Below are 14,664 nucleotides of genomic sequence, written 5' to 3' on the forward strand. Positions count from 1 at the left end.
GAAGAGACAGAAACAATGATAGAATTAATCAGGAAAGGCAAGACGCTCGCTTTTGCATGCTCAAAAACTCGTAGGTATAATTGCTGGAGAAGGCAGAAATACACAGACAAGCTCGTCAAGTTTGAAGAATCAGTGCCCAAGTTATTCTTTCAAACTGTTATGCCAAAGCAAACAGTAGGGGACAGTAGAAATTCTGTTGGAGCTTAGAGGCCAACAGCTCATGTTCAAATGGAAAATCTAATGGGCTTGTTGTCTCATGTACAGTCCCGGAGCCTCTGTTGGATTACAGGTGGCATTAGGAGAATTGAAGATGGCGCTGTTTAAGGATGGGATGTCCATTGCTGTTCTATCTGCTCCTCCAGGCTAAGGAAAAAAAGCTTTCCTTTTTATGTAGTAATCTCTACTAGTTTTTAGTAGCAACTCTTTCATATAGTTTTCGGTCTTTGAACAGAAAATTCAAGGATAACATCTTTTATATCACTGTGTGGGAAAAAAAGAAGGCATTATTTAATTATAAAAAAACTATTGCTTTAATAATTTTTTTAAGAAAAATCCCAAGAACCTGACACCTTCAAAGCATGAGGCATGATTACAGTATCGAGTTATTGAAAATATATGAAACCTGGTCGTATTAGCGAAGACGCAAAATTAGGAGAAAGCCATAATGATAAATGTATCAAATTAATATAAATGAGTCAATTAGACCTCCTAAGGCATAACGTGGGCTCGCCCTAGGCCTCAATTCGTATCTTCAATTTTGATTCAAACCTCCTTTTATATAACAAAAATAAAATTAATTTAAAAGATATACATAGTAAAATGTGAACTGTGTGTTTTGTGAGACACATGTCAGGTTAGAATAGTATTTTGCATTACTGTTCAACCTTATTTTTTTAAAAAAAATTAACTTTAAATTATTATTTTTATATTTTTATATTGTAAAGCAAAATAGAAAATTATGCAGATAAATAGAAGGACGAGAAAAAGAGAGAAAAAGAATATCAATGATGATATAATAATATTAAAAAAAAATTAAAAAATATTATTTTAATATATTTCTAAATTTAAAACAATTTTAAAAATAACTCTTTTTTAAATATATAAAATTAATTAGAAAATGCAAGGAGAAATTAGACCCGGTGAGCTCATAAAGCCCATTTGTTACCGGGCTCAAGAGTGAAGACTTTCGAAACTAGCAAGGGATAGGAGACCAAAACAAAGCCTAAAAAAACTCACTATCACAGAGAAAGTGGACCCGTTGAGGTTGAGCTCATAAACTCGAAATTTCTTTTCTTGTTCTTAGAACAAGACTTGAAATTTCAGAAACAAGACACTCAAGACAAATGGGAATCAGTGGAGACCCTCGAACATTCAGTTAGGTTGTAGTGCAAAATTAAGGAAGAAGGAATGAGTGCAAGTAGTAGTTTGGTTGCAGATACAGTTTGGAAAACCATTGAATCAACCCAATCAGGTCCTCTCTTTCTATATCTCATGCTTTTTAATATTTAGTTATTAAAGTCTTTTAAACCCACCTTCTATTAAATGACGCCTAGTGTCTTTTTCTTTTCTTCCGTGGCTAATGTAAATGGTGGCAGTGACTGAGGAGCAGCTTTCAATGTGAGTAGCATATAAAATAGTCACTTTCCAATTTCCTAGCTTGCTTTTGATCAAGTTAGTATTGATTTGTAAAAGGGTGTAAATGGGTTGATTGATTTTGGGTCTTTTCTTTGTTTGTGTTGTTTGGGTTAAATGTAGCTTGCATTTCTTGTTTGGTAAGAATCTTGAGAGGGCAACAAAGATAGTGGATCAGAGAGGTGTCAAAAAGATCTCTGGTCAGCCCAGTGGTCGTTCCATCTTTCAGGTTCAATTCTATTCTTTGCTATGCATTGTACTTTAGACTTCAAATTTTTGCACATGGTTGTTAGAGTTTGGATCTAGGGCCTAATTCGAGTTTTACAAGGCAAATAAAATTGGTTTAGGTTGAATTGTTTTGTGATAAAATGGCGGGGCGATAAGCTAGGAACTTCAGTTTAAATGGAATATCTGATGAGTTTGACTGTTTTGGTGTAAATTTATAAATAGGATTAAAAATGTTTCGTTTAAAAAGATAGAAGTAAAGATTAAGATTTGATCATTTAAGAACTCATTTGGTAAAATAATTTCTTGTTTGCTGGTGTTGTAGGTGGTGGGAGAATCACGGAGGAAGGAGGAGTATTTCTGTTTTCCTGAACACTATTGTGCCTGTTATTCATTTTTTTATGACATTGTCAACAGAGGAGAACAACTTTGTGTAAGAGTTCTTTTTTTTTATCTTATTTATCATTTCAGTTTGTTGAAACCACTTTTCTATAATGTTTTATGATTAACTCTTTCATTTCTTGAATCCATTTCAGTGTAAGCATCAATTAGCTGCAAGACTTGCAGCAGCATTAGGAGCGTTCATTGATGTTAAAGTGTCCGATGAGCAACTGGCGCTCTTACTCATCAAACTATAACATGTGGAGATGGAAGGGGTCTGACTTTAAAAAAGAAGAGTTATGGTCCAAGAGAATCTAGCAAAAGTTTTTATTAATTTCGTAGGCTTCTGACTTTGGAAGCAACTACCAGCAATGAAATTCTACAGCTACTTCCAGGAGATGAAATAATACATCACTAATTCGGTTGAGCTTTGCAACTTACTGTACCTCAAAATCTTTCAGAATTCCATAATCAGGTCTACTTCTCAACAAGCGATGCAATATTAGCTTTGATCCTTTACTGATGCAACGATGGCCATTCTTGGAACTCTGGCTCTGGTGCTGCAAACGATTATGTACATTTCAGTCAAGATCAAACAGGCTTTAGTATAATTTAGATTTAGGAGACTCTGGCACCACATTTCATTTCATTTTGATCTTGATTTATAGGAAGTGCCATTCCCCGTTGGCATTCATGGATTACATTAAATTTTTGTCATTCTTGTGTTGTCATTGTAAACTCAAGAATCTAACTTGTTTCCACGGTTTGATCTTTTGGTAATATTCGCACCTTGACTGGAAATGATGCTTAAAATATCTTAAATGTTGCATGCTATCAGGTCCAATCCTAAAAAGGACAACCATTGAACTTGCACGATGTTTATGCCCCACCAATGTTGTTTTATACTTTGTAGTTGTTGTTCTATTGCATACAATAGATCTTCACATCTTTAGTCATGTTGAGTTTCTTTTTCTTTCATTTTCATTAGATTAGATGTTCATGAAATATGCAATGCACAGTGAATCATCAATGCTACTAATGAACGGATCAATTTTACATGTTAAGCAAATAATGCCCAGCCCCATTTTGAAAATTGTCTCAAAAGCATCACTAATCAGAGACGATTTGAATCACTGATGTTATCCATGAACAGTTCAATGTTACATGTTTAGCAGATGTGTGAAGGCCACATTTGAAATTTTCCCAAATGCATGCTAATGCCAGTTGATTTGAATTGTGTTAGTGATCTGTTGTCTCGGTAGTTCAATGTGACATGTTCTCCAACTATGCAACCCAAATAGCTATTTCAACATTTCAGCCTTCCTGTGGCGTGAGAAGTAAACGATGGGGTTTGTTGGGAATGGAATGAGCCAGGTCTAGACTCTAGCCTGGTATCGGGGTACAAAGCTGCTGACCGAGAAGAATCTACTTGGTGGTTGTTTCCGGCACCCCCGCCATAGAAAATAACTGGATTACAAGCTTGCAAAACATTATGAAAATGTCGTCTTCTCATCACGTTCCCAAAAACTGGTGTAACCTGGAAGGCTTGCAAAATGTTGGGATGAACATCCTTTGAGGATTTCTGAAAATGCTTGGCAAAGGCTCCAACTCCCTTTTGTTTTGTTAATCATGTCCAATTGAACTGCATCTCCCTTGTCTCATGTTGCTCTTGCTTTGCCTGTATTTTGATGGCTAAAGTGCCAAGTAACACACTGCTCGCTTATCAGTATGTCCATTAATACAACAAGAAGGATTGAAGTTGCGACAGCAGCTAAAAATAACCACCGACTGGGATCTGTTTCAGGAAACTAGAGCTCCTAAATGAACTAGTGCTACTGGAAACATCAATGGAAGGAAACATCAATGGAAGCCCCTCATACTTGCTTATCGTGGCGTAAGCACTCAGAGTGCTCGCCATATTCAACAAACAAGCCGGCGAAAACCCAAATATAGCTCCAGGCCTATGAACAGACCATTTCAAACCCCCCCCCCTCCTTCCTCTGAACCTTATTAAACAAAACATCCTTTGATAAAAACTATGAATTTAACCTCGGAAGATCCTCATGTAATGGAGGGTCATGAGAGCTGAACCTTAAACAAGACTCAAAAGAACCCAAATAATGCTTGCGTCCTGTTTGCAAGCAAATGTGCTGCAAGTTTGGGTTGTTAGGGATTACAGCTTTAAGCACGTTATGTAAAATGGTGCTGTTAAAAATGCAGTTTTCAGCTTCTGTAGACTTGCTAGCCCAGGCAACGTAAAAGATGTGGGTTACATCTGTGAGTTTTGAGAGCTTTTCAATGGGTTTATGCATCGTTCAAGACATCACAACCCGCTGCTTACAATGCCTGTGGCACCTATTATGAGGGCCACGCTTTGGTACTTGGTGGTGCATCACCATCCTCTTAAGTTTTGTTCCGTTTTGCTTGATCAAATAAAAATTATTAGCTCACCTATTATTACATAACAGGAAATGTAATATGAAGAGGAATAAATTGAGTTTTTTTATAAATAAAAAAATGTCTTTGCAGCACCTATGGCTCCTGCCCACCACCAACTCATTGTGATTGTGTTTTCTGATTTTGCAAATCAGAGAGAAGGATGGAGAAAAGTGCTTGCAAGAAGAGGGAGATTAGAGAGTCAAAGATGAGTAATTACATCGTGGAAATGTGTAAATGGACCTAAAAATTCAGTTTATTTATTGAAACACCTTGTTTATATCATGGTGCTTCTATCCTTGTTATTGGGGTTTTGGTAATTAGGCATTTTGTTTACCTTGTACGCTTTATTAGTTCATTGTCACATTGGAAGTTAAACCATTGAAAAAAGGGAGTTCTGACAACTGTTTTCTGGTGTTTGGAGCATAAATCATCATTCTCAGCCTAACGTGATCCCTACTTAAACAGGGTTCTTATAATAACTAAACCATAGAGTTGGAACTAATACTATTATGGCTTTGTCTGGACTCATACTTGATAAAACAAAGCTATGAAATCGACAGCCACGTCAGATTATTGCATCTCTGAAGATAGGAGCTAATTTGAGTTGCGGAGGACGCCATTCATATGAGCAGGGAGCGGAACTGTGGATGGATTAGCATTTGTGTTATAACTTTTTAGCAAAATGAGTGAAATTCATTACTTGATTAAAAATAATGTATTTTATGCTATTTCTATCCAACTCCGAATGACAAGTTAGTATCAGACCTAGGGAGCCTGTCATCCGACTATTGTAACGACCGGTTTTAACTTGGAATTTTTAGTGTGCAATCCTGTTAACTCTGAGGTCTGATGCTAAATCATGTCACCGAGGAAGACAAAGACTCTGTTTCTATGAGCTAATTACTTTTCTCTAGTGAATAACCAAGGAAAAATATAATACCTCTAGATTAGGACCCAGGCCAGCTTGGAAGTTTGAAGCTCAAAATCCTTTGATTTATTTAGAGAAAATCACAGTAAGAAATGAAATATGGTTTTGGCACATATTTTAAGCCAGCCATTAAGCAAGTTGTTTGAAGTAGATATGAAACCTACGATGTTGTTCATAGCAAGGATGAATTTTAAGGACTTATCATTGATAATAAATCAAATAAATTACAGGATGGTGACAAATGTATGAAGGATTGATTGCTAATTTACTGATTGAAACTATGTTTTGTCATAATCATAATTTTAAAAATGTTTAATTACTCGTTATATTTCATAGTTTTGCATGAATTTCACTATAAACTCTCTTTTAAAACCTTGGTCATGCTTGAAGCTACTTTTTCAAACTGTAATTATAAAAACTACCGCAACGAAACGAGCCAAACACACAAGAAGTTCAACCGGGAATACAAGGATGATGATAGACAATTACTCCTATATAAGTTTCTCCTCATTTACAACGTTTCTGTTTTTCATAATCATTCTTGAAGATAGAACAGTCCAGTGGACCGCTGAAACACACTGTTGGCTTTCATGTTTCCGGTTTCGAGTATAACTGAGCTTCACAAAACTAACAAATGGAGTTCAAAAGCCACATTATCGTGATCTTTAGGGCATAGCTATTCATTAACTCGGCATTTATATATAGCTTTTTACTTTGGTTACACCTACAATATATTCATTGTACACACCTTTAGCAACTTTCAGTATATATCGACAGAAGCCAGAACTTTATGCAAGATCCCGTATCATCAGCTAAGAAATGGCCAATTAGCAACTCTCCTGGACAAACCATTCATTCTTCCTTCTTTCTTTACCACATAGTTCGAAGCTCAAGAACCTAACAACATTACACGAAAAATCACATCTTAGCAATGAAAATTGAAGGCCACCTTTCCAATGACAGTAAAATTTTGTCAAAATAAATAACTCCTCATACTCAGGAAAAGGTAAGATAGGGTGAGGCCAAGAAATGCTTTGGCAAGAGATTCAAAACCAAGTTCAACTAACAAAACAATACTTTTAATCTATATGGCCCATAAGAACAAAATGAGGATATCCATCCCAATTCCATAGTTACAGAGAAACAATTTTCTTCTCAAGTAAATATAATAAAAATGCCTTCTTCTTGTACATTAAGAGAATCAAATTATTAATCACAATGATGACATGTTGCAGAGAAAATTTTCAAAATTTTGATTCTCATAACCACCAAATGCTAATGGTACAAAATGATTCACATTTGATAGAGGTACTCATACCTTGAAGTCAATAACTCCCCCTTCCCCTTCTTTTCATGTCTTGTCTGGATCCAAGCACGGCCCTCCAAATAGATGTGTTCCTGAGTGCTTGCATCTCTTCAGCCTCCAGGAAACATTAGGAAGCTTTTGCTGGATCATCCATATTAACCACATCTTCATGCCCAATCAAAACATGAGACAGATAAGAAAGGGATTGCCTATGACCATTTGGTTAAACGCTCTAATAACCTGCACTCTTCCTCCCTGGAAATGTGTGGATCAAGCTCATGAAGGCTGCTTATGAACTTGATTGCATCGTCCCTGCGATTAAGTTTACAGTATCCATCAATGACCGAGTTGTATGTATTCTGGTTCGGTTTACATCCATGCTTGATCATGTAGCAAACAACATCAATAGCCTCCTCAAACATTGAATCAGCTGCATAACTTGCAACAAAAGTATTATATGTGATTACATCTGGAATAAGCCCAGATTCTCTCATTTCTGAGAATATACGTGAAGCCTCTTTCATCCGCCCATTTCGACAATACGCAAAAATAACGGTGTTGTATGAAATTATATCTGGTTCTATTCCCTTTGCAAGGATTTCTTTTAAAACTTCTTCTGACCTCTCAAAGTTCTCTGATTGGCTGTGCATATACATCAAACTATTGTAAGTTGCCAAGCTAGGAGTGAACCCACTCTCTTTCATGAAGTTCAAGATCTCATTTGTTTTGGTAACCATCTGCCTCCTGCCGTAAATAGCAATCATGGCATTCAGAGTACTCAAGTCAGGTGAAAAGCCTTTTCTCTTCAACTCCAGGAATGCACGCTCAGCTTCTAATAGGAGGTCACATTTACTATTAACTAAAACAAGGGTCTTCAAGAGCACAGCATGAGGTTCAATTACACCAGAGCATATCTCCTCCGCAAGAGCAAGCATCCGTCCAATCTCCTTGCCATTGGCATAAGCATGAAGCAAAGAACAGTGTGTCAGTTCATTGGGCTTGCACATGCCATCTTGCATTTCAGCAAGTATTTTCTCTGACTGTTCCCATAGCCCTCCTCGAGCTAATGCTGCCAAAACAGCATTATAGGTGGAAAGATCAGGTGTAATCCCAGCTTCCAGCATTCTCTTGTACATAGCCATGGCTTGGTCAAATGAACCACACCGACTGTACGCGCTGATTAGGGTGTTGTAGGTATCCCTCTCTGGTACAAAGCCAACCCTCTTCATCTCCTTGAAAACTCCAGACATTTCTGAGTCCATCCCATTTTGCCCAAACACTGCTAGAAGGGTATTCCAAGTAACAATATCTGGTACACAGCAGCAAATTTTGATCTCCTCAAAAACCTTCATCATTTCTGCAAACTTTCCCCTGTTACCATGCATCTTAATCAAGGCATTGAAAGTACAAATATTAGGTTTGCAACCTGCAGTTCTCATTTCCTCAAAAACCCTCAATGCAGACTCATCCTTACCAGTCCTCACAAATCCTGACAACATTGCAGTGTAAGTAAAAACATCCAGTTTAATCCCTCTTTCAACTATCTGGTTTTTAAGCTCCATTGCTTCTTCCAACAGACCATCCCTTGCATAAGCAGATATCAACGAATTATATGTCACAATGCTTGGTGAACATCCATTGACCTCCATTTCTCTTAATACCTCAATCGCCTCCTTAATCCTCCTAGACTTCCCATAAACATCCAATAAAGTATTATAAGTGACCTTATCAGGCACAAACCCCATCGATTTCATATCCTCAAAAACCGCAGCAGCTTCTTCATACAAAGATCCTCGTCTACAACAAGTTATCAGCGTATTATATGTATACTCATCCGGCAAAATCCCAGCATTCTTCATTCCCTCAAACAGACCTATAATCTTGTTCCAAGGCATACCCATTTTTCCATACACATTCAGAATCACATTATAAGTAATCAAAGTTGGTTTGCACCCTTCTTCCTCCATCTTCTTAAAAACCATCACAGCTTCCCTATACCTCCCATTACTAACACAAGCAGTTATTAAAGATGTATACGCATAAACATCAGGTTCAAACCCATCTTTATGCAAATTATTCAACAAAGATGCTGCCACCGAAACTTTTCCTTCTTTACCAAGCATATTAATAATCACAGCCACAGCTGAATTACTCAAGACAGATTCACAATCATTCCTATTCTTAAACCACTCAAACACACTCATAGCCAGGTCGCTTTTTTTATAAAACCCTAAACCCTTAATAATACCCAAAACATCATTACTTAACCTCTCCTTACCACCACTACTTAAACTCAACTCTTCTTTGTAGTAATCAAATAAAAGACTCAAAATTTTATCTAATTCACTGGTTTCGAAAGAAGGGTCATTTAAAGAATCTAGAACTCGCTGACCTTGAAGGGAGAGACGACGGTGGGTCCAGGGTTTACCACGGTTAGGGTCACGGGCCTTGCCAATTCGGGTTCGGTTTCTTGGGATAGGAAATGGATCAGGTTGGGTTTGCGGGTTGGTGGGTTTGGAAAGATTGGGGCTTTGCTTGAAAAGGAAGTCGTGCATAGGTGGAGTGCCATGTTGTGGCGGTGGTGAAGTGGGTGTTGTTAGTTTTAGCTGTTGTTGGTGGAGGTGAGATTGGAGAGGCAGTAAGAGTTTTGTTGGGGGTGGGTTTGTGAGGAGAAGAGGGAGAGCTAGTTTCTCTGTCATTTTTAGAGTGAGAGGCTTTGGGAGGGCTTTGGGCGGGTTTAAGGATTATAAAAGTTGGTTTCTTTAGTGGTTTGGGTGTTTGGCATTAGATTGAACCTGTTTTTTAAAAAATTTTAAATTTAAAAAAAAAAAAATTGAATACGGTTTGTATTTTATCGTTTTGATGTACTGATATCAAAAATAATTTTTAAAAATAAAAAAATATTATTTACATGTTTTTCGTATAAAAAGCTATTTAAAAAACAATTATTACCACACTCCCAAACACCTAATGATTGAGATTCTTAGAGAGTGGGGATGTTTGAGAGGGGAGGAGGGTTTCAATCCTACGTGGTGAGTGAGTAGTGGAGATTGCCATGGTAGCAGACAAGAATCTCTGGCGACCAGATAGAGCTTGCCATGTCAGCAAAAGGTGACTCTCTGCTTCGGAGGAGTGAAGAAATTGACAATGAACTAAACATCATGTTGAAATTTTTCTAGGGAGTTGAAAGAGGAATAGTTGCGGATTAAAATAAATAAATTAAAAAATATGAGTTTGTTTAAGATTGATTTGATAAACCTTTTCATGTAAAATAAATAAATAATATATTTATATAAATAAAAATATATTATTGTAATTTAAATAAAATTAATATTTAAAATATAATTATATATAGAATCCATATAAAAAACAAAAATTATTTGAAGCTACCCTAATATCAAACTCTCTATGGGGATTTCGAGTTTAAAAGTCTCTCCAATCTTGCGGAGTTCAAAAGCTAATGCCGTACACGTGATGATATGGAATTCGCTGATCTAATTTGTGCTTCCCGTTGCAGGAATGACCGTGCCAAGATTCCATAGAAAATTAGGAGACCAGAAGCGAGGATTGTATTTGTTTCTGCAACCAAATATTCTTCAATTAAGTTCCCTTTTCTGCTATTACTAGTGTTTGCCCTCACGCACTCCCATTTTGGGGGAGTTCTGTGCAAGAACTCGTTATGAGTCCAACTCCAGAGGCCTTTCCAGAGACGCTCAATTGCCAAAAATCATTTCAACAACTCTAGTTCGTAATTAGGGTAGGTAAGTGCAGGCAAGGGGCGGCTTAATACGACTGCTTCCATGATCATTTGAGATAAGTTTTGCTGTTAGATCAAAACTATCTAAAATCATACCAAGAGCCTGTTTTATGCAGCATGCACCCGATATGAAAATATTGCCAGAACCACAGCTACATACAAGATTCAATCAAAATTTGAGATTCATCAACAGAAGCATAAACTGGCAGAAAGTTATAATATCATCTTGAAAATCGTACTATTTAAGGGATCCATAAGCAAAATTCTTAACAAAGCTAGTTCTGCACGTAAGTACTGCTAATTACGACTAAAAACACAAGCTGCCGAAAGCACCAGGCATAATTTTGACTATTGTCATCAACAAAAAAGATAGCCCTGCCACGGGAAAGATGACCACGAAGACTGGATCCATTATCTTGAACTTCATTTGAGGAAATGAGGACTAATCAACCCAGCAATCTCAAGAAATCCAACCTGGTCTTTACCAGCAAATATCTTCTTCAACTTCTCGTCACAAATTATGTTCTTCTTGTTACTAGGGTCCTTAAAAAACACAGCAAGTCAAGTCAGCTCCAAATTAATGAGATAACCATAAATGCGTACACCATGGATGTTCTATGCAATGGCTCAGAAACAGCTAGAAAAACAAACACCAGATTCATGCAAACATGACAAACTAGAGGAGCAATAATACTGCATTTCAAGAAAAGAGTTAGCACCAAATTAGTAAATACACCACGCAACAAATAAAGGGAAGTGACCGCACCAGCAGATGGACTAGCAAATGTTCTAAAGGGTGAAGTAAAACGATAATTAAGTGAACATTGTATCCATTACTCAAACACCAATCATGCTTTTTGTTTCAACCAAATTATTCTGCTGGAAGCTAACCCTAATAGTGAAGACCGATAGCTGCTTGGAAATGACAAGCCAACAGCCAGTCTTCGTGTTGAACCTCAAGTTTGTATGCGCTGCCTCGCAATTTTCAGGTTAGTAAAATCCAGTACCTCTAACCAAGCCACATTCATATAAACATACTGCATGTGGTCGTATCAACAAAGCAGTGCATACCACATTCATGTATTACAAATTTGAAATTATTCTGAATTGTTTCTCAAACTTGAACTACCTACAAAATCATGTCTGAGCCCAAATTCTATATAAAATCATGTCTCAATAAAAATTCTAGTGATGAAATCTATCCCTAACATGAGAGGCACCTTATTCATACATCAACGAATTCACAGCAATAATGAGCAGGCCATGAAAGAATAAAAAACTACATCGAACAAACATATCCAAGTATAACACTATTCAATTACATGAGCAGCAAACAAACAATACTCAAGAACCCACAATTATCCAGCAGCCTCATAACATTATCCAAACCCACAAAAGAAACAACGCATAAAACATATTACATTTTCAGAACTAAAATACAATAACCGCATAACCCACGCTTAAAAAAACAACAGAACTGGAACATTTCGCTGACACCAGCACAACCTTATCCACAAACATGACACGTCTCCAGCTAATCAATTAAATAATCAACAGCATAAAAACCCATGAATAAAAACAACCACATTTTACCGTCCCAAAACAACCTTATCCAAACGTTTAACTAAAAATTAAGCACAGGAAATGACAGGAACCCGAGATTTTAGAACAAAATGTCGACTTCTAACAAAAATTATACCTGAAGATTGTGCTCCTTAATATGGGCCCATATAAGCTTGAGAGCCTGAGTACGAGAGACCTCAGGAGCACCAACAAAGTCCGCCATTTCAGGTGAGACTCGCCTCGGCTTCATTATGCCGCGTGGAGCACGGTTTCCGGTCGATGCCGTGGCGCAGGTAACTACAGTACTACGCACCATGCGCGGGTTCGCGGGAGGCGCAGCCAGAAACCTGAGAGGAGAAGTGGATGTAAGAGAAGGAAACTTGAGAAGCGGCACCGTTTCGGTGGACAGGAAAGTAGAGAAAATCCCTGAAGAAATTGCCATTTGAAAAAAGAAAAAAAATCGAGAATTTTGTGTTTCTGAGAGAGGGGGAGGGTTTTGAATTAGCTTGATTTTTTTTTTTTCCTCTTAAATTTTGGTGTTTTGAGAGAATGCGAAGAGAGATAAGGGTTTTTTGGGTTTTGTGTGAGTGAGAAACACAGAATTTGTCTGATCCCGCCTTAATCCTGGCGTACTATTCTCTAACTTTTTCACGATTTTTTAAATACTTGAATGCCCCTGCCTGGGTCAAGTAGTATAAAAAAAACAGATCGTTCCATTTTTGTTGGGTCCAGAGTGTCCCGGTGTGGTGATATGACAGAGACAGACATCCACCAGAAATTTGGGCAGTTTGAGGATGGGGATGGAGGAGTTGGGTTGGGCTAAGGAGATATAGAAAAGGCCAATATATGCAATGGTAGACCTGGGAATAAGTAGTGGATCTGGGTTTCGGAATTAGGTTTTAGCTTTCATTTCATTCTCTGACATGGGCTTTAGGTGACGGAGGTGTGGCTGAGGGTTTTGGCGAAGGTAAGATGTGCCACCTGCAAAGTCCATGATGCAAATGTTCTAACATCTCACGAAAAGAGACAGAGACAGCAACGATGATGGAGTCTCGCGGTCAAATTAACTACTTACATATTGACATGCACAGAGACACCGTGTAAAATTACCCAATATTCTATTGTATTTCTTTTCTTTTCCATATAATGGTACTAGTGAAATTTCATTACGTAATAATTATTCGTTAACCCGACTTAGACATGAAGGGAATAAAGCACATAAAATTAAAAGTATTGAATTATTGTTTGGACAGCATTGTCTGATAAAAAGAGTAGAATCTCTTTTTCCCGTAATAATTGTCTTGAGAAGTCAACTTGTGTGGCTTTTTTTTATTTTGTCCGAGAATATAATTTATCTTTCCCCAGGGACAAGCTCAGCTAGCTATCTTGAACTGTTCACAACATCCATCCAAGACCTTCTGCATGCCTGCTAACCAGCTCTCAAGAATTGATCAAATTAAGCCAATTGACGAGAAAGGCTCGTTGACGCCGTCGTCTGGGATGTATCACGTCGCATTTTAGCCAAATTGATCACAATAAAAACACATGGCGCCAATTAACTTTCTAGCACAAATACAACAGCTAAAAAAAGGGTATTTCTCTCTAATAAATGTATGGTTTTCTTCTCTTCTCTTCTCGTAAAAGGGAAAGGCCTGTCCACGACGAAAGTGGAATGTACTGTTAAAACTTTGATATAGTGATGAAGCCAAACCAAAATGCAGTCCCTCCATGAATGATTAGTGCTGTTATGGTCTGACTGTTTGCCCTAGTAAAACCTTTCCCGGCTTGTAGTTGAAACCACGTTATCATAAAGTCAGCCTAGGATTAATTAAGAGGTAGGAAGGAGGTCAATTTAACCTCAAGGAAAAGAAACTAAAGGGCCAACAAGAGGAGGATAGCAAGTTACAATCATTCACATTGCAGGAAATGATCGCTAAACTAACTTGGCCCCCCCACAGTCCACGTTCCCTTTTACTTTACTCTCGTTTACATGGACTTTGGACCTACCTTTCGTATGATTTGTCCTCGTGAACCGTACCTATTATATATAGTAATGTTTTCAATTCGATCGGGCCAAGAAAATCAAGATTCCAGAGGGTAATCTTGTTTGATAATTGTCGTGTAAAATGCGAGGGGAAACGTGTATGTTAACAACTGAAAGGTACTCTAAAAAAAATGGGGCTGTTGTTGGGGATTGAATAATGGAGGGAGTTGAGAAGGCAAATCCTTGACAGGCGTTGTAATGGCACTGTGATACATGTGGACAATGCTAAGATCATAAAGGATTGAAGAAGAAGCCATTAATTGTCACATTGTTTAACATAGATTGGAAGGGCTAGGTACTGGCTATAAATCAATTTCAGTTTCTATTGAATGCCCAGTCAGTCGATGCTTTTTTTGCGTTGAGAATAATCAACCACCTAAATTACTGCT

At 37.5% G+C, this 14,664-nt stretch overlaps 3 protein-coding genes across 3 annotated transcripts; 1 reads left to right on the forward strand and 2 right to left on the reverse strand.

Moving 5' to 3' along the window:
* Positions 1–1,242: 1,242 nt before the first annotated feature.
* LOC118059131 (uncharacterized) lies at positions 1,243–3,039 on the forward strand. The gene is made up of 5 exons (XM_035071968.2): positions 1,243–1,471; positions 1,596–1,617; positions 1,756–1,861; positions 2,183–2,290; positions 2,394–3,039. The coding sequence occupies exons 1-5, from the start codon at positions 1,408–1,410 to the stop codon at positions 2,493–2,495; spliced, it is 402 nt and encodes a 133-aa protein (XP_034927859.1). The 5' UTR covers positions 1,243–1,407; the 3' UTR covers positions 2,496–3,039.
* Positions 3,040–6,080: 3,041 nt separating this feature from the next.
* Positions 6,081–9,683, reverse strand: LOC118059132 (uncharacterized). The gene is made up of 2 exons (XM_035071969.2): positions 6,924–9,683; positions 6,081–6,502 (listed from the first exon to the last, which is right to left on the reverse strand). Exon 1 carries the CDS (start codon positions 9,608–9,610, stop codon positions 7,121–7,123), a length of 2,490 nt encoding a protein of 829 aa, XP_034927860.1. The 5' UTR covers positions 9,611–9,683; the 3' UTR covers positions 6,081–6,502; positions 6,924–7,120.
* A 1,177-nt stretch (positions 9,684–10,860) lies between these two features.
* LOC118059134 (uncharacterized) lies at positions 10,861–13,222 on the reverse strand. The gene is made up of 2 exons (XM_035071970.2): positions 12,368–13,222; positions 10,861–11,211 (listed from the first exon to the last, which is right to left on the reverse strand). The coding sequence occupies exons 1-2, from the start codon at positions 12,671–12,673 to the stop codon at positions 11,092–11,094; spliced, it is 426 nt and encodes a 141-aa protein (XP_034927861.1). The 5' UTR covers positions 12,674–13,222; the 3' UTR covers positions 10,861–11,091.
* Between the last annotated feature and the right edge of the window lie 1,442 nt (positions 13,223–14,664).

The sequence above is a fragment of the Populus alba genome, chromosome 9 (assembly GCF_005239225.2).
Source record: "Populus alba chromosome 9, ASM523922v2, whole genome shotgun sequence".
NCBI classification, from domain to species: domain Eukaryota; kingdom Viridiplantae; phylum Streptophyta; class Magnoliopsida; order Malpighiales; family Salicaceae; genus Populus; species Populus alba.